This window comes from Eubalaena glacialis, chromosome 6, assembly GCF_028564815.1.
Source record: "Eubalaena glacialis isolate mEubGla1 chromosome 6, mEubGla1.1.hap2.+ XY, whole genome shotgun sequence".
Classification (NCBI taxonomy): Eukaryota; Metazoa; Chordata; class Mammalia; order Artiodactyla; family Balaenidae; genus Eubalaena; species Eubalaena glacialis.
In genome coordinates this window covers 119889002-119910991 of record NC_083721.1, presented here as the reverse complement: position 1 = coordinate 119910991, position 21990 = coordinate 119889002, and the positions used below count along the sequence as shown (strand labels likewise).

Below are 21990 nucleotides of genomic sequence, written 5' to 3'. Positions count from 1 at the left end.
CTAAGATCCCTCATGGTGCAGCCAAAAAAAAAAAAGTTCCACATTATAATTATTAACCTTTAATAAACTAATATTTGCTTAATTTTCTTGTAGCAAAGAAAATCTAGTTATCTAAAAAGGCTTTTAAAATACTCCCTTTCAAATACATATCTGCATGAGGACTAATTTTCTTTGTATTCTTCAACAAAAACAACGTATCACACAGAATGAATGAAAGAACAGATATGAGAATTCAGCTGTCAATTATTAGGCCAGACATTAAAGAGACTTGCAAAAATGTAAAACAGTGCCAGTCTTCTCATCAAAATTGCCTTTGTCTTGGAGTTCTTTTCATTGAAAAATATACTATTTCTGTTAACACATAATGAGTTTTTTAACTGTTATTTTAAAAATAATAAAAAATTTTAGTATCTAGTACCATAAATATTAATAGATATAGTAATAGAGATAACCCACAAAGACAAACACTCTTTGGGATGCTCAATAATTTTTAAGAACATAAAGGGTTGCTGAGACCAAAAAGTATAAAAACTGCTGGTGTAAGGAATAATATCTTTTCTTTAAGAAAACCCATGAAAGATAAGCTACCCTGAATTTCAAAAGAAAATTGAAAAACACAAGTTTATATCATTACTGCCAATTATTTTAATTGTACCTTAGGCAAACAAGCCAAAAGAAAAGGAAAAAAAAACCTCAGCATTATTTTAAGTGAAAACCACAGGAAAAATTATGTTCTACACTCACAGTGATATCTAGTCCCAAACTGGCACCAACATATTCCCATCTCTATCTACTTCAAAATTACTTCATATAAAATCTTAGTTACAAAATAAAATGTTATTAACTCAAGGAAAAATATAATTACCAAACCCATATCATCAGCTAAAATTCCTCCATGAACATTTTCTGGTCGGTCCTTTTCAGAAAAATTTGTTATTGTGTTATAGTATAAGTCACTTCGCTGTTCCCAGAATGGTGGAAGTTCTTTACTGTTTTCCCGTGAAACCATCCACGCTAGAGCTTGTTTTTGATGTGGAAGCAATGGTGTTTCAATAGCCTATAAATAAAAGAAATGTCATAAACAGAAATACAATAAGCCCTTTCTTTTACCCCACGCAGAATCTGGAAAAGTTGATCTTGTGATGAAAGATGTATAGATTAATACCGTATTTTAAAATTCCAAATAGTTTAAATAGAAAATACTGGCTCAGTACCTCAGCTGGTTCCATTTCCTGAGTTTTATCATCTTCCTTTAAATCTTCAAACAATTTGTCAAACTCTGTCTTAAGCTACAACAAATAGCAACAAGAAACATTATGAAACAAACCAATTAAAATAATAATTGCACTTAATTCAGAGATTTCAGGTCATTTAATTAACTAAAAGAGTCGAATACCAAAAGGTACATAAAATAAACTAATTCTTTGAGATACTACACTGCTCAATAATGGCAGAATAAATAGATCCTTTAGGTAACTGTTACAGTTGAAAGAATACAGGATAGAGTTTTAAGTCCTGGGTTTCAGTCACAGCTCTGTCACAAAAAAACCTTTCTATAACTTTGGGCAAGACACTTAACCTATATGGCCCTGTATCTTATTACTGCAAAACAAATGGGATGAACTAGATTTAGAGTGTCTCTAAGGTTCCTTCTGCTATTGAAATTCTGTGATTCTATTAGCTGTATTCAAACCATTTTGACAGATCCTACCAAGTATATTTGACTTTTTCGAGTAAATGACATTTCATTGATTATTACTGCAATCAGAAATTTGCTATGTGTTACAAAATATTAGGATAATTTCAATCTTATGCTAATCTTTAGTTGGTTCTTTAAATTGATCTAGTCCAATCGTACAGTAACATATATATGTTATAATTACTTCTGTAAATTAGCAAATAAATACATAGCAGCAGCCCAGAAGAAATCAGGCCAAATCTAAAAAGTGAGGAGAGGTAATCTGGGGTTTACCCACCAGACACAAGCTCAAGAGCTTCCCTGGTGGCGCAGTTGTTAAGAATCTGCCTGCCAATGCAGGGGACATGGGTTCAAGCCCTGGTCCGGGAGGATACCACACGCCATGGAGCAGCTGGGCCTTTGTGCCACAGATACTGAGACTGTGCTCTAGAGCCCGCAAACCACGACTACTGAGCCCGCGTGCCTGGAGCCCGCGCTCCACAACAAAGGGAAGCCACTGCAATGAGAAGCCTGCGCACCGCATCGAAGACTAGCCCCCGCTTGCCTCAACTAGAGCAAGCCTGCGCGCAACAACGAAGACCCAACGCAGCCAAAAATAAAATAAGTTAATTAAAAAAAAAAAAAGAATGACAGACACAGGCTCAAGCCCTTCTAGCAATGAGCAGGGAAAATACAGTAACTACAATTAGAATATAAAAAGGCTAACACTGATGAGTAGAGACAAAAAAAATTTTGATGTAATTGGTAAGATTGATCTGCATTAATTTACTTTATACTCTTTTTTCCCCAAACTAACCCAGCATAACAGTATCCTGGATCACAAAGCAGACAAAGTAAGAAACAGACTAAGGCCAGAGATTCGGAACTAGTTTTTTGTTTTTTAATTAATTAATTTATTTATTTTTGGCTGTGTTGGGTCTTCGTTTCTGTGCGAGGGCTTTCTCTAGTTGCGGCAAGCGGGGGCCACTCTTCATCGTGGTGCGTGGGCCTCTCTTGTTGCGCAGCACAGGCTCCAAACGCGCAGGCTCAGTAGTTGTGGCTCACGGGCCTAGTTGCTCCGCGGCATGTGGGATCTTCCCAGACCAGGGCTCGAACCCGTGTTCCCTGCATTGGCAGGCAGATTCTCAACCACTGCGCCACCAGGGAAGCCCCCGGAACTAGTTTTTTTAGCACTGCATTTGCAACCTTCCTGAAAGGAGTAAGTTTCAAGCTTCAACTTTTTAAAAATTATGGCTATTTTAAAAATTTCAAATAATACAAAAACATCAAAACAGAGTAAAACATCACAGGTGTATACAGCAAGGTGTGTGTTTCAATGTATATATGAATGCATGTATGTGGATATATTCCTTATCACTGCTTTCTTTCTACATAAATATTTGCAATATATTTTATTTATTCTACATGTTCCATAACAATATAAAGATCACTAATACTAGCAGATGCATATTTATCTTATATTTTTAAACATCGACCTTCAGCATTTAAAATTCACTATTCACTTTTAGTTATGAAATAAGAGAAGTGCACCTGTTCAGTTGTCATCTGTACTGCAGCATGAACTGGCATACTATAGCTTGGTCCCGCTCTTCCAGAGCCCCAACCACTTTCCAAACTGAATCCTAAAGCTATAATTTACAAAATGAAAAGAATAAAATCACCAAATGAAATAAATTATCTTTTAGTAAATAGCTTTTAAAGCTTGTCTAATAAGCTGAATTAAAAATTCCCTTAATATGTGTTTTAAAAATTTTAAAACTAAATCTGCTAGGTTATTCAAAAAATACATTAAAAGAATTCCACATTATTTAAACAAACTTTTAAAAAACATTCTTTTTCATTCTCTATTGGGAGATTGTGTTTGTCTGTAACTTATTAAAGAGAATATTTAAAATCAGGGATTTCCAGATATTATCACTGGGGGAAGTTAGGGGAGGGACCTCCTTGTACATTTTTCTGTGTATGTGTGCAACCTCCTATGAATCTATAGTTATTTCAAAATAAAGAGAAAAAAAATTCAAGGATTTCCTTAAAAAGATTACTAAAAAAAGAACTTGGAGCCTTCAGCACTAATTAATTTAGCCACCCAAACTCAAGGTATTACTTAAGAGAATAAATGTTTTACAATTCCAGCATCTTAACAATATCAGAATAATAGTAGGTTAAACCCTGAACTTACTTTTTGGTGCAGGACCCAATTTAAATCCATGTTTCTTCAACTGATCTAAAACTGCTTTTCTATTTTCTTCTTTTCCCCAAAAAGTCATATGCAAAGGCATGGTAAAAGCATTGTTTGCACCAAAAGGAACTACCCTATTATAATTAAGAAGGAAAAAAAATGAGAAATTAGAAGTGTTTTTTTTTTACATTTAAGTCTCATTAAAAATCTTGTTAAATAACTGCCACATTCAAATTCTGCATGCAAGTAAAATAGAAAGGAACTAACTGAGCAGACTAGAAAGAAAAAGGACACGGACTAGGACCAACAATAATGAGAAGAAAAGGCAGTTTTTAGGACCAGAATTCCAGAAGAAACTCAGGTGAGATAAAAGTGTTTAAATACATAGTTAGCCTATTACGAAGATCATAAGATAAGTAAAATAGCAGTTTAATTCAGAAGGCAGAGCTTCCACTAACAGAACCACTGAGTGTAGCAACCCATTCTGGGAGAATGGGGAAGGATTTCCAAGAACTATTTCTGATCCAGGATTCACTGAAAGTTTACTCTCAATATCTGAAAAACTTGATGAACTGAGAAAGGAGAAAACAAGTAAACAAGTGAGAAGACACTGCTAAGTATTTATCTTCCAAACTCACCTTTTAATATCCTAAACAACCTATACTAAAATTGAGGTCACAGACACAAACGCATAAAAGAGAAAATGTAACCAAAGAGACTGGGAGTTTTAAAAAAAGAACAGGTAGTAGAACTAAGAAGGTATATGCCTAGATAATGCAACAGCTGCTACTTATCTCCAATCAAATGATGTCTTGTGGAAATGAGTATCCTGCATTACCAGATCTTCCATTTATCAAGAGAAATATTTATAAATAATTTTTTTATAATTAGGGAAAAATTAATATGCATAAAATGTAGAATGTCCACATATTCGAATATCGGAAATAACTGAAAAAAAAATTAAACTCTGTGTAGGCAAAACCAAACACATCTACATCTGATCACAGGCTATCAGCTTACAACCTGATTTAAACAAACACTTCCAAACTTCTCAAATCAATGCACTAAAAGGCTTTTTAAAAAGGCTTTTTTCTTAAAAGATGGTGTGGACTTTCTAATATTTGAACCAAAGTCTATTTTTCTCCATGGTAATAATTTACCAGGAAAGTGAGGGAATAGCTATTTGATGGCTGGGGTAGTGCAGGCAGATGAAAGAAGAATTAAAACATTTACTGAATGCATACTAAAGGTATAGCGACAAAAGTTGTCAGGGCAACTTTACACACCCCTACATTCAAAGATCACTACAACTCACAATTATTAAAACTGAACTCCAAAAGTGCATTACCCTTCAACTTGAGCCAATTTGTTGTCCATGATATAGGCCAAGGCAGCTGCAAGATCTTTCTTTATATGGCCGACCTGATTTCCATTCACATTGTTTACTTTAATTGCATTCTTATCATAAGGGTTATCGGGCTCTCGTTGTAATGCAACCATTTCATTATTATTAACCTAATAAAAATAATAAACAGATATTATTATAAATAATAAACATATAATGATACCTTTCTTCATCATACTTTATCTGGGATTTCCATTCATTTTTTAATGCTTACTGAATAACACCACATATAAGAAATGCACATTTTCTTGGACTCATATTTCTATAGAAATATTAAAGAACATATTTTATAATAATTCTTTTACAATATTTTCCTAATTTACATTCATTGGAAGTTAACAAATCCTTGATATATAAAAGATACAATCAAAACTAACAGATGCACATTATCTAAAATTATTCAACATTATAACTTCGAAAACAGGTAATCTCTTGAGTGCTTACTATGTGCCACACATTGTTCTAAGTACATTACATAGACTGACTTTTTTTTTTTTAATAAATTTATTTATTTATTTATTTTTGGCTGTGTGGGGTCTTTGTTTCTGTGCGAGGACCCTCTCCAGCTGCGGCGAGCGGGGGCCACCCTTCATCGCGGTGCGCGGGCCTCTCACGGTCGCGGCCTCTCCCGCTGCGGAGCACAGGCTCCAGACGCGCAGGCTCAGTAGCTGTGGCCCACGGGCCCAGCCGCTCCGCGGCATGTGGGATCCCCCCAGACCAGGGCTCGAACCCGTGTCCCCTGCACGGGCAGGCAGACTTCCAACCACTGCGCCACCAGGGAAGCCCTAGACTGACTTTTAAAGCTGTCACAACCCTTTTGGTAGGTGTTATCATTATCTCCATTTTACAGATGAAGACACTAAAGCACAGAAAAGTTAAGTAACTTGCCCAAGGTCATAAAGTTAATAAGTAGCAGAGCTAGGATCTGAATCCAGGCAGGCCAGCTCCTAAGCCTAAATTCTCCAGAATCTCAAAGGGTTAAAAGGCATTATTTATAAGTCAGAATGGAACTGGAATAAGAAAATACATCCAGCCTTCAACTCATGCCATTATCTGATTCCACTTAATTAAAAATTGCCTGAGGGTGACATAATTGAAAATAGAAGAGTAAGGACTTCCAAAAATTCTCTCTTCCATAAAAGCAATGAAAAAACTGGCAAAAGCTGTTTGAATCAACTTTTTCAGAACTCTGGAAACTAACCAAAGGGTTGTAGAAACCTGGGGAGTCTTAATTCAAGAAAACAGCTGAATATCAGTGCCCTAGTCTCATCTCCAGCTCTCAGTTACACGATAGCCTTTAAAAATAACAACCTGCTGCACTTCCTAGTACAGCCTAGCAGTTACCAGAGTGAGCACACTGGAGCAGAATCTTTCAAAGATTTATTCCTATAGAATTGTCAATATTTGACCTGTATGGTGGTTCCCTAGAAGACCCCCACTTTCAAAGCTGTTTCTATTTGACCTCTGAGCTTACTCAGTACATAAAACGTTCTCCCTTCGGTGGGTGTTTGTCAAAAACAATTTTACAGGCAGTGGGTAACAGCTAGGGCAAACAAAACAATAACCAAAGGGCTTAAAAGGAAAAAGCGGAGAATAAGATGTTCAAAGCTCCAATATATTCCTGGAAATCTAGAAGGCAAAATGCAAGCACAGGGCTGTATGCATGCCCAGGGCTGTGAATATGTTCAGGAAAGACCTGAGAAGGTCCTAAGCTCTCACCTCTGGCTAAACTTGAAGCTCTGAACAGGCAGGAAATAAAGGCTAAGGCAGAGCTGTCAACTGCCAGGCTGAGTGTTGAAGGAGTGCCCCAAATGCACACAGATCCTCTCAGTAAAGACCGGGAAATTTACTGGTTCTAGTTCAATCATTAGCTGACCACTAAGGTAACCAAATACAGATATCAGTGGCCAGACACAACAAAGACTTTCACAGGGTTAATTTAGCAAAAGTTACTAAACAAACAACAATAACCAAAATCAGCAACAACCCATCCAGGGGAGAAGGAAGAATCTGATTTCTAGAGCTGCCAAATTATTATTTTTAGTTCACATTCATCATCACATATAGTATTTTTTAGTTGAAGTATAGTTGATTTATACTATTGTGTTAGTTTCAGGTGTACAACACAGTGATTCAGTTATACATGTATATAAATACATACACATATACATATATACACATATAATTTATAGATATATATAAAATCTATTCTTTTTCAGATTCTTTTCACTTATAGGCTATTACAAAATATTGCGTATAGTTTCCTGTTCTATACAGTAGGTCCTTCTTGGTTATCCATCCCCCCATTTCCCCTTTGGTAACCATAAGTTTGTTTTCTATGTCTGTGGATCTATTTCTGTTTTGTAAATAAGTTCATTTGTATCATTTTTTTTAGGTTCCACATATAAGTGATATCATACGATATTTGTCTTTCTCTGTCTGGCTTACTTCACTTAGTATGATAATCTTTAGGTCCATCCATGTTGCTGCAAAGGGCATTATCTCATTCTTTTCTATGGCTGAGTAATATTCCATTGTATAGATATACCACATCTTCTTTATCCATCCATCTGTTGATGGACACTTACGTTGCTTCCATGTCTTGGCTATTGTAAATAGTGCTGCAATGAACATTGGTGTGCATAGATCTTTTTGAATTACAGTTTTCTCTGGATATATGCCCAGGAGTGGGATTGCAGGATCATATGATTTAGAGTTGCTATATTATTTAAAACGTCTACTTTTCAACAACAAGAGAGACATGCAAAGAAACGAGAAAGTACAGCTCACACAAAGGAATAAAGCTATCAATCATCTACCCATAAGGAAGCACAAATGCTTGACCTACTAGAAAAAAACTTAAGTTTTAATTTTAAATACGTTCAAAGATCTACAGCAAACCATGTCTGCAGAACTAAAGGAAAGCATGAGAACTATGTCTCGCCAAATAGAAATTCTGGAGTCAAAATTTACATAGTTAACTAAAGTCTAAGATTCACTAGAGAGGCTCAAACAGCAGATATGAGCAGGTAGAAGAAAGAATCAATGAAGTTGATGACAGGTCAACTGAGACTATAACGTCTGAGGAACAGTTATAGTTTGAGGAACAGAAAGAAAAAAGAATGAAGAAAGATGAACACATCCTGCGGGATAACAGCAAGCATACCAACACACACATGATGAGAGTCTCAGAAGGAGAGGAGAAAAAGAGGTAGAGAGAATATTTGAAAAAATAATAGCCAAAAACTTCCCAAATTCGATGAAAAAACATTAATCTACATATTTAAGAAGCTCAACAAACTCCAAGTAAAAAATATTCAAAGACATTCAAACCCAGACACATCAAAATCAAACTGTGGAAAGAACACCGAAAGCAACTAAGAGAAACAACTCATTACATAGAGGGGATCCTCAATAAGATTAACATCTGATTTTTCACCAGAAACCACGGAGACCAGAATACAGTGGGACAACTTCTCAAAGTGCTAAAAGAAAAAAATTCAACCAAGAATTCTGTAACTGGCAAAACTATCCTTCAAAAATAAAGAAGAAATTAAGAAATTCCCAGATAAACAAAAACTGACAGAATCAATCACTAGCTGACCTACTCTACAAGAAATATTAAAAGAAGACCTTCAGGCTGAAATCAAAGGCACTAGACAGTAACTTGAATCTACATGAAGAAATAAAAAGCACAGGTAAAGGTAATTACACAGGTAAATATAAAAGAGAGTATGAAATTTTTTGGTTGTAACTTTTCCCTCCTATCTGATTTAAAAGGACATAATCATTATAAACCTGTATTGATGAACATACAATGTATATAAAGAATTTGTATGATAACAGCATAAAGGAGTAGGAAGGAAGACAACGGAACTCTCTCAAAGCAAGGTTTTTATAAACAATTGAAATTAAGTTGCCATAAATCCAAACTAGATTCTTATGAATTAAGATGTTAGTAATTCCCAAGGGCAACTACTAAGAAAACAACTCAAAATATATAATAAAGAAACAACCAGGGAACTACTATGGTACACTAGGAAATATTTAACACAAAAGAAGGCGGAAATGAAGGCCAGTCCCAAGGGCCACATATTGTATGATTCCATTTACATGAAATGTCTAGAGTAAGTAAATCCATAGAAACAGAACATAAATTGATGGATGCCATGGGCTAAGGGGAGAGAGTAATATGGAGTGATTACTAATGGGTACAGGGTTTTGGGAATGATGAAAATGTTTTGGAATCAGACAGTGCGGATGGTTTTACAACCTTGTGAATATCTAAAAACCACTGAATTGTACACTTAAAAATAATAAATTTTATGGTACGTGAATTACCTAAATTTTTTTAACTGCCTGAAAAATACACAGGAAAGCTGCTTTAAACCTCTCCCAGCATCTGTTTACTGACTCAAGAGACTACAGCCTGACCAACCAGATTCAGACAAATATTCCTCTCTAATAATTCTAATATTTCTCTCTAATAATTCCTCTTTGAAGATATCCTATGAGGCATAGCTCTGTTCTCTACTAGACCATCTCCCCCATGCCAATGCTTATAGCATGATCTTCTTTAAACCAGATATGCAAATTCCAGAAAATATATAACCAAAAAAAGTAGGGCAAAATGTGGAGACTATAAAAACAAAGAAAACATGATCCAAGCACACGACAAAAAAGGATATATTAGTAAAACAAGATTAAGATGACAACAAAAAGACAGAAATAGGACTAATTATAACAATACTTTTAGAATAGAATGGAAAAGAAATAATCTACTTTATTATAAAATAAAGATTTTCATGGGTCAAGAAATAAAAAATGTAAACATAAGCAAATTGAAAACATTTTTAAAAAGTTAAAAATGAATAATGCCTATACTATATAACAAATCATAGGAGATACAGCCTATGTCGTACTTTGAAGAACGTTTAAAAGATTAAAATCTTTTATTATTAAAATTAAAATTAAGTGTTCGAATCAAGAATCCAAAAATAAAATAAAATAAAATAAAATGGACCTAAGGAAAACAGGATAACAGAATGTAAAAGAGAAATCAATGACCAAAGAAAGATGATAGATTGTTGTTCTGGGAGGAACCAAGATGGCGGAGTAGAAGGACGTGCTCTCACTCCCTCTTGTGAGAACACCAGAATCACAACTAGCTGCTGGACAATCATCAAGAGGAAGACACTGGAACTCACCAAAAAAGACACCCCACATCCAAAGACAAAGGAGAAGCCACAAGGAGATGGTAGGAGGGGCGCAATCACAGTAAAATCAAATCCCATAACTGCTGGGTGGGTGACTCACAGACTGGAGAACACTTATACCACAGAAGTCCACCCACTGGAGTGAAGGTTCTGAGCCCCCCGTCAGGCTTCCCAAACAGGGGGTCCAGCAATGGGAGGAGGAATTCTTAGAGAATCAGACTTTGAAGCCTAGTGGGATTTGATAGCAGGACTTCGACAGGACTAGGCGAAACAGAGACTCCACTCTTGGAGGGAACACACAAAGTAGTGTGCACATCGGGACCCAGGGGAAGGAGCAGTGACCCCAGGGGAGACTGAACAAGACCTACCTGCTAGCGTTGGAGGGTCTCCTGCAGAGGCGGGGGGTGTCCGTGGCTCACTGTGGGAACAAGGACACTGGCAGCAGAAGTTCTGGGAAGTACTCCTTGGCGTGAGCCCTCCCAGAGTCTGTCATTAGCCCCACCAAAGAGCCCAGGTAGGCTCCAGTGTTTGGCTGCCTCAGGCCAAACGACCAACAGGGAGGGAACCCAGCCCCACCCATCAACAGTCAAGTGGATTAAAGTTTTACTGAGCTCTGCCCACCAAAGCAACAGTCAGCTCTACCCACCACCAGTCCCTCCCATCAAGCCTCTTAGATAGCCTCATCCACCAGAGGGCAGACAGCAGAAGCAAGAAGAACTACAATCCTGCAGCCTGTGGAACAAAAACCACATTCACAGAAAGATGAAAAGGCAGAGGGCTATATACCAGATGAAGGAACAAGATAAAACCCCAGAAAAACAAGTAAATGAAGTGGAGATAGGCAACCTTCCAGAAAAAGAATTCAGAATAATGATAGTGAAGATGATCCAGGACCTCAGAAAAAGAATGGAGGCAAAGATCGAGAAGATGCAAGAAATGTTTAACAAAGACCTACAAGAATTAAAGAACAAACAAACAGAGATGAACAATAAAATAACTGAAATGAAAACTACACTAGAAGGAATCAATAGCAGAATAACTGAGGCAGAAGAATGGATAAGTGACCTGGAAGACAGAAGGGTGGAATTCACTGCTGCGGAACAGACTAAAGAAAAAAGAATGGAAAGAAATGAAGACAGCCTAAGAGACCTCTGGGACAACATTAAACGCAACAACATTCGCATTATAGGGGTCCCAGAAGGAGAAGAGAGAGAGAAAGGAGACCAGAGAAAATATTTGAAGAGATTATAGTCGAAAACTTCCCTAACATGGGAAAGGAAATAGCCACCCAAGTCCAGGAAGCGCAGCGAGTCCCATACAGGATAAACCCAAGGAGAAACACGCTGAGACACAGAGTAATCAAATTGGAAAAAATTAAAGACAAAGAAAAATTATTGAAAGCAGCAAGGGAAAAATGACAAATAACATACAAGGGAACTCCCATAAGGTTAACAGCTGATTTCTCAGCAGAAACTCTACAAGCCAGAAGGGAGTGGCATGATATACTTAAAGTGATGAAAGGGAAGAACCTACAACCAAGATTACTCTACCCTGGAAGGATCTCATTCAGATTCGATGGAGGAATCAAAAGCTTTACAGACAAGCAAAAGCTAAGAGAATTCAGCACCACCAAACCAGCTCTACAACAAATGCTAAAGGAACTTCTCTAGGCAGAAAACACAAGAGAAGAAAAGGACTTACAAAAACAAACCCAGTTACCCTACAAAAACAAGAACAATTAAGAAAATGGTCATAGGAACATACATATCGATAATTACCTTAAATGTGAATGGATTAAATGCTCCAACCAAAAGACATTCAGGCTTGCTGAACAGATACAAAAACAAGACCCATATACATGTTGTCTACAAGAGACCCACTTCAGACCTAGGGACACACACAGACTGAAAGTGAGGGGATGGAGATGGAAAAAGATATTCCATGCAAATAGAAATCAAAAGAAAGCTGGAGTAGCAATACTCATATCAAATAGACTTTAAAATAAAGAATGCTACAAGAGACAATGAAGGACACTACATAATGATCAAGGGATCAATCCAAGAAGAAGATATAACAATTATAAATATATATGCACCCAACATAGGAGCACCTCAATACATAAGGCAACTGCTAACAGCTCTAAAACAGGAAATCGACTGTAACACAATAATAGTGGGGGACTTTAACACCTCACTTACACCAGTGGACAGATCATCCAAAATGAAAATAAATAAGGAAACAGAAGCTTTAAATGACACAATAGACCAGATAGATTTAATTGATATTTATAGGACATTCCATCCAAAAACAGCAGATTACACTTTCTTCTCAAGTGCGCATGGAACATTCTCCAGGATAGATCACATCTTGGGTCACAAATCAAGCCTCAGTAAATTTAAGAAAACTGAAATCATATCAAGCATCTTTTCTGACCACAACGCTATGAGATTAGAAATCAATTACAGGGAAAAAAACGTAAAAAACACAAACACATGGAAGCTAACCAATACGTCACTAAATAACCAAGAGACTACTGAAGAAATCAAAGAGGAAATCAAAAAATACCTAGAGACAAATGACAATGAAAACACGATGATCCAAAACCTAAGGGATGCACCAAAAGCAGTTCTAAGAGGGAAGTTTACAGCTATACAAGCCTACCTCAAGAAAGAAAAAAAAATCTCAAATATACAATCTAACCTTACACCTAAAGGAACTAGAGAAAGAAGAACAAACAAAACCCAAAGTTAGCAGAAGGAAAGAAATCATAAAGATCAGAGCAGAAATAAATGAAATAGAAACAAAGAAAACAATAGCAAAGATCAATAAAACTAAAAGCTGGTTCTCTGAGAGATAAACAAAATTGATAAACTATTAGCCAGACTCATCAAGAAAGAGAGAGAGAGGACTCAAATCAATAAAATTAGAAATGAAAAAGGAGAAGTTAAAACAGGCACCGCAGAAATACAAAGCATCCTAAGAGACAACTACAAGCAACTCTATGCCAATAAATTGGACAACCTGGAAGAAATGGACAAATTCTTAGAAAGGTATAACCTTCCAAGACTGAACCAGGAAGAAATAGAAAATATGAACAGACCAATCACAAGTAATGAAATTGAAACTGTGATTAAAAATCTTCCAACAAACAAAAGTCCAGGACCAGATGGCTTCACAGGTGAATTCTATCAAACATTTAGAGAAGAGCTAATACCCATCCTTCTCAAACTCTTCTAAAAAATTGCAGAGGAAGGAACACTCCCAAACTCATTCTATGAGGCCACCATCACCCTGATACCAAAACCAGACAACGATACTACAAAAAAAGAAAATTACAGACCAATATCACTCATGAATATAGATGCAAAAAATCCTCAACAAAATACTAGCAAACAGAATCCAACAACACATTAAAAGGATCATACACCATGATCAAGTGGGATTTATCCCAGGGATGCAAGGATTCTTCAATATACGCAAATCAATCAATGTGATACACCATATTAACAAAGTGAAGAATAAAAACCATATGATCATCTCAATAGATGCAGAAAAAGCTTTTGACAAAATTCAACACCCATTTATGATAAAAACTCTCCAGAAAGTGGGCATAGAGGGAACCTACCTCAACATAATAAAGGCCATATACGACAAACCCACAGCAAACATCATTCTCAATGGTGAAAAACTGAAAGCATTTCCTCTAAGATCAGGAACAAGACAAGGATGTCCACTCTCACCACTATTATTCAACATAGTTTTGGAAGTCCTAGCCACGGCAGTCAGAGAAGAAAAAGAAATAAAAGGAATACAAATTGGAAAAGAAGAAGTAAAACTGTCTCTGTTTGCAGATGACATGTTACTATACATAGAGAATCCTAAAAATGCCACCAGAAAACTACTAGAGTTAATCAATGAATTTGGTAAAGTTGCAGGATACAAGATTAATGCACAGAAATCTCTTGCATTCCTATACGCTAATGATGAAAAATCTGAAAGAGAAATTAAGGAAACACTCCCATTTACCAATGCAACAGAAAGAATAAAATACCTAGGTATAAACCTACCTAGGGAGAAAAAGACCTGTATGCAGACAACTATAAGACACTGATGAAAGAAATTAAAGATAATACCAACAGATGGAGAGATATACCATGTTCTTGGACTGGAAAAATCAACATTGTGAAAATGACTATACTACTGAAAGCAATCTACAGATTCAATGCAATCCCTATCAAATTACCAATGGCATTTTTTACGGAACTAGAACAAAAAATCTTAAAATTTGTATGGAGACACAAAAGACCCCGAATAGCCAAAGCAGTCTTGAGGGAAAAAACCGAGCTGGAGGAATCAGACTCCCTGACTTCAGACTATAATATAAAGCTACCGTAATCAAGACAATATGGTACTGGCACAAAAACAGAAACATAGATCAACGGAACAAGATAGAAAGCCCAGAGGTAAACCCACACACCTATGGTCAACTAATCTATGACAAAGGAGGCAAGGATATACAATGGAGAAAAGACAGTCTCTTCAATAAGTGGTGCTGGGAAAACTGGACAGCTACATGTAAAAGAATGAAATTAGAACACTCCCTGACACCATACACAAAAATAAACTCAAAATCGGTTCTAGACGTAAATGTAAGACCGGACACTATAAAACTCTTAGAGGAAAACATAGGAAGAACATTCTTTGACATAAATCACAACAAGATCTTTTTTGATCCACCTCCTAGAGTAACAGACATAAAAACAAAAATAAATAAATGGGACCTAATGAAACTTAAAAGCCTTTACAAAGCAAAGGAAACCATAAACAAGACGAAAAGACAACCCTCAGAATGGGAGAAAATATTTGCAAAGGAATCAACGGACAAAGGATTAATCTCCAAAATATAAAAACAACTCATGCAGCTCAATATTAAAGAAACAAACAACCCAATCCAAAAATGGGCAGAAGACCTTAATAGACATTTCTCCAAAGAAGACATACACATGTCCAAGAAGCACAGGAAAAGCTGCTCAACATCACTAATTATTAGAGAAATGCAAATCAAAACTTCAGTGAGGTATCACCTCACACCAGTTAGAATGGACTTCATCAGAAAATCTACAAACAACAAATGCTGGAGAGGGTGTGGAGAAAAGGGAACCCTCTTGCACTGTTGGTGGAAATGTAAATTGAAACAGCCACTATGGAGAACAGTATGGAGGTTCCTTAAAAAACTAAAAATAGAATTACCATATGATCCAGCAATCCCACTACTGGGCATATACCCAAAGAAAACCATAATTCAAAAAGACACATGCACCCCAGTGTTCATTGCAGCACTATTTACAATAGCCAGGTCATGGAAGCAACCTAAATGCCCACTGACAGACGAATGGATAAAGAAGATGTGGCACATATATACAATGGAATATTACTCAGCCATAAAAAGGAACGAAATTGAGTCATTTGCTGAGACATGGATGGATCTAGAGACAGTCATACAGAGTGAAGTAAGTCAGAATGAGAAAAACAAATATCGTATATTAACACATGTATGTGGAACCTAGAAAAATGTTACAGATGAACCGTTTTACAGGGCAGAAGTTAAGACACAGATGTAGAGAACAAACGTATGGACACCAAGGGGGGAAAGCTGCAGTGGGGTAGGGTTGGTGGTGTGCTGAATTGGGCGATTGGGATTGACAAGTATACACTGATGTGTATAAAATTGATGACTAATAAGAACCTGCTATATAAAAAAATAAATAAAATTAAATTAAAAACTTTTTAAAAAAAAGAAAGATGATAATCATGAAAAATCCAAGAAAGGTTACTTGAAAAGATGAAACAGATAAATCTCTATCCAGGCTAATCAATAAAAAATAAGAATAGACACAAATACATAACACAAACAATGAAAACAGGAATATAACCATAAACATAGTTAAAATATTTTTACGTGTATATGACTACTATGTAAACTCCGTGGCAATAAGTTTGAAAATATAAATGGATACTTTTCTTTAAAAATGTGAATTGCCAAAATTGACTCAAGAAGTATCTGAATTATGCTGAGTTTGAATGAATCTAGACTTAAAAAGTACATACTATATGATTCACTGTATATGAAGCTCTAGGGAATTCCCTGGCAGTCCAGTGCTTAGGACTCCGTGCTTCCACCACAGGGGGTACGGGTTCGATCCCTAGTCAGGGAACTAAGATCCCACATTGCTGCATGCCGCGCGGCGCAGCCAAAAAAAAAAAGTATATGAAACTCTAGAATAAGCTAAACTAATCTACAGTGATAGAAATCAGACTGGTGGTTCTTCAGGCAGAGGCAGGGATGAAGGACTGCAACAGAATACAAGAGAACTTTCAGAAGTGACGGAAATGATCTATATGCTGATGGGGTGGTGATTATCAGGTATATATCTATGTTAAAACTCTTAGAATCATATACTTAAAATGCTTGCATTTATAAATATATATATAAATCACATCTCAATAAAGCAGAAAAAAGTTGAAAATAGGGCTTCCCTGGTGGCGCAGTGGTTGAGAATCTGCCTGCCAATGCAGGGGACACGGGTTCGAGCCCTGGTCTGAGAAGATCCCACATGCCGCGGAGCAACTGGGCCCGTGAGCCACAACTACTGAGCCTGCGCGTCTGGAGCCTGTGCTCCGCAACAAGAGAGGCCGCGATAATGAGAGGCCCGCGCACCGCGATGAAGAGTGGCCCCCACTTGCCACAACTAGAGAAAGCCCTCGCACAGAAACGAAGACCCAGCATAGCCAAAAATAAATAAATAAATAAATAAATAAATAAAAACTCTGCTTGAGCAAAACCAAGCTACTTCTCTCTTAAAAAAAAAAAAAAGTTGAAAACAATAAAAAGTATGCAAAGTTAAATACCTCAATTTTCATTACAATATTTCTATCAGTTATGAACTCCAAAACATCCACCAACAAGAAAAAAGTACAATAAAGATCTGTATTGACATGAAAAGATATTCCTAATATTTTACTTTAAAAAAGGTGATTACTATAACAGGCATAATATGATCCTCATTTTTATTAATATATAATATGATTTAAAGTCACATGTATATTTTCTCAGAGTAAAGCGTGGAAGACATAACATAAGTTGTGATTCTGGATTCAGGTAGAGTTGATACTTTTTCTTTTAGCCATTTTAAAATAATAAATGTGTATTACTTATAAAATAAATAATATACATTTTGTAAAATAAAAAAATTAATGATTAGTTTTAATCAGCTCATCACATTTGTATTAGCTTACCAGTGTCACAGAAATTATTCTAAGATCAACAAATAGTGATAGTTCTAAGATCAATAACAAGCATGATCTAATATTTCACAATGGTTTAAAATAATTTTAAAACAATGTTACGTTTTGAAAAAATTTCACAAATCCAAAATAGGAGAGTTCCGAAATGAATATGAGAGCTAGAGAACAGATGGATATATGAACTGAGAACTGACAGATTTCAGGAAAAAATCAGAAAAGAAAAACTATTTCAGAATTAAAGAATAAAGTAGAAAGAACACAAAAGTGTACAGATCTTGTAAAAAACATGGTAAGGGAAATAAATGATGAAAAACAGAAAAGTTAAAAAATATGATAAAAAGGATTTCAGAGGAAGTAATAGGCATTTACATATGGCATACGTATATGCAAAGGAGATGTAATACAGAGAGAGTAGAATGGAGTCCTTTGAAGAAAAACAAGCTCAGAAACAAAACAAACATTTAAAACCATAATTAAAGTTATCTGAAATAGAAGAAAACGAAGTTACAGAACAGTCAACACTAAGACATTGCCTAATGAAACTTTTGGACTTTCAAGATAAGGAAAAATATCCTTTAGTTATCCAAGCAAAATAATTCCAATTGATCTACATGGGAGAGAAATCATATTGGCAACAGAATTTTAACCAGCAACATTTTATACAACACCAAGATATTGTGGAGAGAAAATATGGGTCAAGGATTTTATATTCAACCAAATTGTCCTTGAAGCATATAAGTACCACAAGTACAAGCATACAAAACTCAGGAAATATTGTTCCTTCCTAAGGAATCTCCTAGACAACACACTCCAACACATTTCAGACAACCATAAAATGATCTGAGAAGCTCTAATATTACAAAGAAAATATAAGAGAATAAAACACTAGACAATTCTTTCCCAAGGAATCTCCCGCAAAATATACTTCAGACAACCAAAAAATGATTTGAGAAGCTTCGCCATAAGAAAAATATGGGGGAATGGAAGAACTGGTAAATCCAACTTTCCATAGAACAATATATGCAGTTTCTGCAATAAATCAATGACATGAAACAAAGGGCAGGGAGGTGACTAACATAACAACCAAAGGTACTATTATTAACTTATTTTGATCCTGATTCAAAAAAATTAACAATAAAAAGGCATTTTTAAACAATTAAGAAAACTGATTATGTATTAGTTATTGGATGTAATAGCAAATTATTATTAATTTTGTTAAGTACAACGATGTAAGAAAATCCCTGAATTTTTCTAGAGATACACACTTAAATGTTGTAAAGTGATACAGTTGCAATATTTAATACCCAAGAAAAAGAGAAAAAGGGATGAAGCTAACGTGCAAAAAACTTGTTAACTACTGAATCTGGATCATGGGTATATGCAAGTTTACTGTATTATTCTACTTTTATGCATATTTGAAATTTTTCATAATTAAAAAAATAAAACTAGAGATATATCATCCAGGTAACACAGAGGCATACAAAACCACCATGACAAAGACAACTGCTTTCTCTATCTTTGTCTCTGTTCTCTCTCTCACACACACACACAATGCAGAGAATAGAGATACAAAAAGATAAACACAGGAAGAAAAAAAAGTACCTAAAAGTAGACAATTCCCTTATCTAGTATGAATTGATCTTCCTAAATTAAAAATATTAAAGTGTAGAAATGTGCTAAGGGACAGGAGAGGAGAAAGCAATGGACTGACTTGGAAATCATTTTGCAAATGTACCACATAGTATCTGTGCTTTTTGAGCAAATCATTTAACCTTCCTGAGCTTCAGTTCTACAAGGGTATAACAGATGTCCTATCTACCTCAGAGACACTGTAATGATCAAATGAGACCATACAGGAAACAATGCTTTGTATATTATAACCATGATATAAAAGTAAAAGAATATTAATAATTAGGTATTCATCTCTTGCCCAGATATATTTCAATTACTTAAAGTAAATATTTACTGCACGTATCACCTTCTAATCCTTATTTTCTAGGTTAATAACATATCATATCACATTAACTTAATATTTAATGTTATACTCACTACTCCTGTGTAATAGCGTAGTCCAACTACATGACCTCTCAAAGTTCCAAATAAAACTGAATCTAGCTCTTCATCGCTCGTTAGGAAATCATCTGGAGGAATAATATCTTGGAATTCAAAACGAGGAAAGAAAGTTGGATATGAGAGGCGTGGAAAATTTCCATGGACTCCGTACTGGACAGTCTGCAAGTACTTCCAAACAGGATCTCTATTAAAAAAACAAAAAAAACAAAAAAAACAAAAAGACAACAACAACAAAAAAACCACACACACAGAAAAACAATACAATATTTAACCAAATATTTCTCAAAGACCATACTATATTTAAAGGCCAATTGTTTTCTCACATTTTACTTCAACAAATTAAATCTTATGTGGGAGGTGCTGTATAAAGATTAATCACGTTCCTCTGGTTAAAGCAAGAATTGGAGTGGCGGAGGTTTCTAGAAACCCTACCTGTTCAATAATGTGTCTTCTACCCTCAGGTATTCAAAGTGAAAACCCCAATAAGGGTTCACAAATCTCTTTCCTAGTCTGCATCACCTACTTAAACTGAAATATATGTGATGTCTGTAACTAATTATACCCCAAAATTTCAACAATACATCTTGAGCTAGAAGAGACTTGAAAATATTGAACTTTTTTACACGAAGCAATTTATAGCTTTACAAATAATACATCCAGCAACCACTACTTTAATTCCCTTCGAATACCCTTATTTTATTCAGGTATCCAAACGGTGCCATCATGGGAAGCTGACCTCAAGCCCCCCACTACCGTTGGTTTAAGGGTAACCTCAACCCCCCGATGGAGAATTGTTTCCGGAACGGGTATGTAAACCAATTTGGACAATGAAAAGTAAGAGGAAGTCGGCTGGGAGGCTTCCAGGAAGCTTCTACTTTGCTAAGAACGGAGAGAAGCTATTTCCCCTGCGTTCTCCTTGCACGTCACGCGTCCTGCTTTTGACTCCTCTGCAGATATGTATTTGCACGTCTGTGCATGCACATCAATTGTGAGGTGCTTGGGGACAGGGGCTGTCTTACCCGGCCCTTTCGGCCGAGCACAATGCCCGGCGCACAGTGGGTATCTCACGGGTGTTTTGTGGAATAAAGCACAGGGCGAGAAGAGACCCCGGCTAAGGAGTGGAGCTTAGAGCCCCAGGCCTCCTACAGCCCTTGACAGATATTTCCCCAAGGCCCTGGCACGAGACTCGCCTGAGGAGCCTCCCCTCGCCAGCCACGACTCTGCATTTATTTCTCCCGCGGCTATACGAGCCGCCAGCGGGATGAACACCAGCTGCGCAGCTTGCAAGGGGAAGGCGAAGGAAACGCGGGGAAGGTCAGGTTCATCTGGGGACGCGGCCACGCCGTTACCCCCGGCGCCCCACCCCCTCCGCCCCCTTCACCCCCTTCACCTCTTGAACATCCAGGACATGGCGCTGAGTGGGTGACGAGAGGAACTTAGGCGCCCGGGATCGTTCTCGAGCCGCCTGGATAAGCCTCCTTCCAGGCCCCGGGGCCGAAAAGCCTGGGACAGGTTCCGAGGGCCGAAGCAAGAGCGAGCTTCAGCAAGGTAAGACGCCGCGAGCCGAGCCAGACGTCGACGCCGTCTCCTTCCCGCAGCGATGTGAGAGGCCAGCGACGCTTTGTGACTGGCACCCGGAACGTCCAATCCCGAGGAGGGGCCTACGGAGACCAACCAAGCAGAGCACAGAAGGGTGAGCAACTCCGCCCCGCTCAGAGATTCAAAGACGGGAGGAGGGGGTCCCGGCTGCAGGGGCGGTTCCATCCGGGTTCTTTACCGCCCCCAAGGCAGGGGCGAGGGAAAGCCACGCGGTTCGAGGAGCCCGGCTGCAGTGCTCAGGTTGTACACGTTCCTGTTTGATTCCCGGTCTCAAAGGAAGGGCGACCCCTCTCCTTTCCGCTGTTTCCCTCAGGCCCTAAGCCTCGGCCCCATTCTTCAGGTCCTACCACCGTCCTACCTCTAATTTTCCCTTGATCTTATGTGACATGTAGTAGTGTCTTCCACTGCGTAAGCTCCTTTCCTTCGTTTATCTGCGGTGAATCCGGGTAGTTGCCCTCAAAAGATGCATTTTAAGCCCCACGAGCGAATCAATGAGCCACACCGGGTACAGAGA

General features: G+C 37.1%; 1 protein-coding gene across 4 annotated transcripts in view; it reads right to left on the bottom strand.

The window, feature by feature from the left end:
- HLTF (helicase like transcription factor) overlaps positions 1–21481 on the bottom strand; it is a 74327-nt gene extending 52846 nt beyond the window's left edge. For all 4 annotated transcript variants that reach the window (XM_061193558.1, XM_061193559.1, XM_061193557.1 and 1 more), the window contains exons 1-7: positions 21268–21481; positions 19854–20061; positions 5227–5393; positions 3879–4012; positions 3230–3327; positions 1215–1289; positions 866–1057 (exon numbers count right to left, since the gene is read on the bottom strand). In XM_061193558.1, coding sequence (XP_061049541.1) covers positions 866–1057; positions 1215–1289; positions 3230–3327; positions 3879–4012; positions 5227–5393; positions 19854–20061; positions 21268–21287 — 894 coding nt within the window. In that variant the 5' untranslated portion in view covers positions 21288–21481. The remainder of the gene's footprint in view (positions 1–865; positions 1058–1214; positions 1290–3229; positions 3328–3878; positions 4013–5226; positions 5394–19853; positions 20062–21267) is intronic.
- Between the last annotated feature and the right edge of the window lie 509 nt (positions 21482–21990).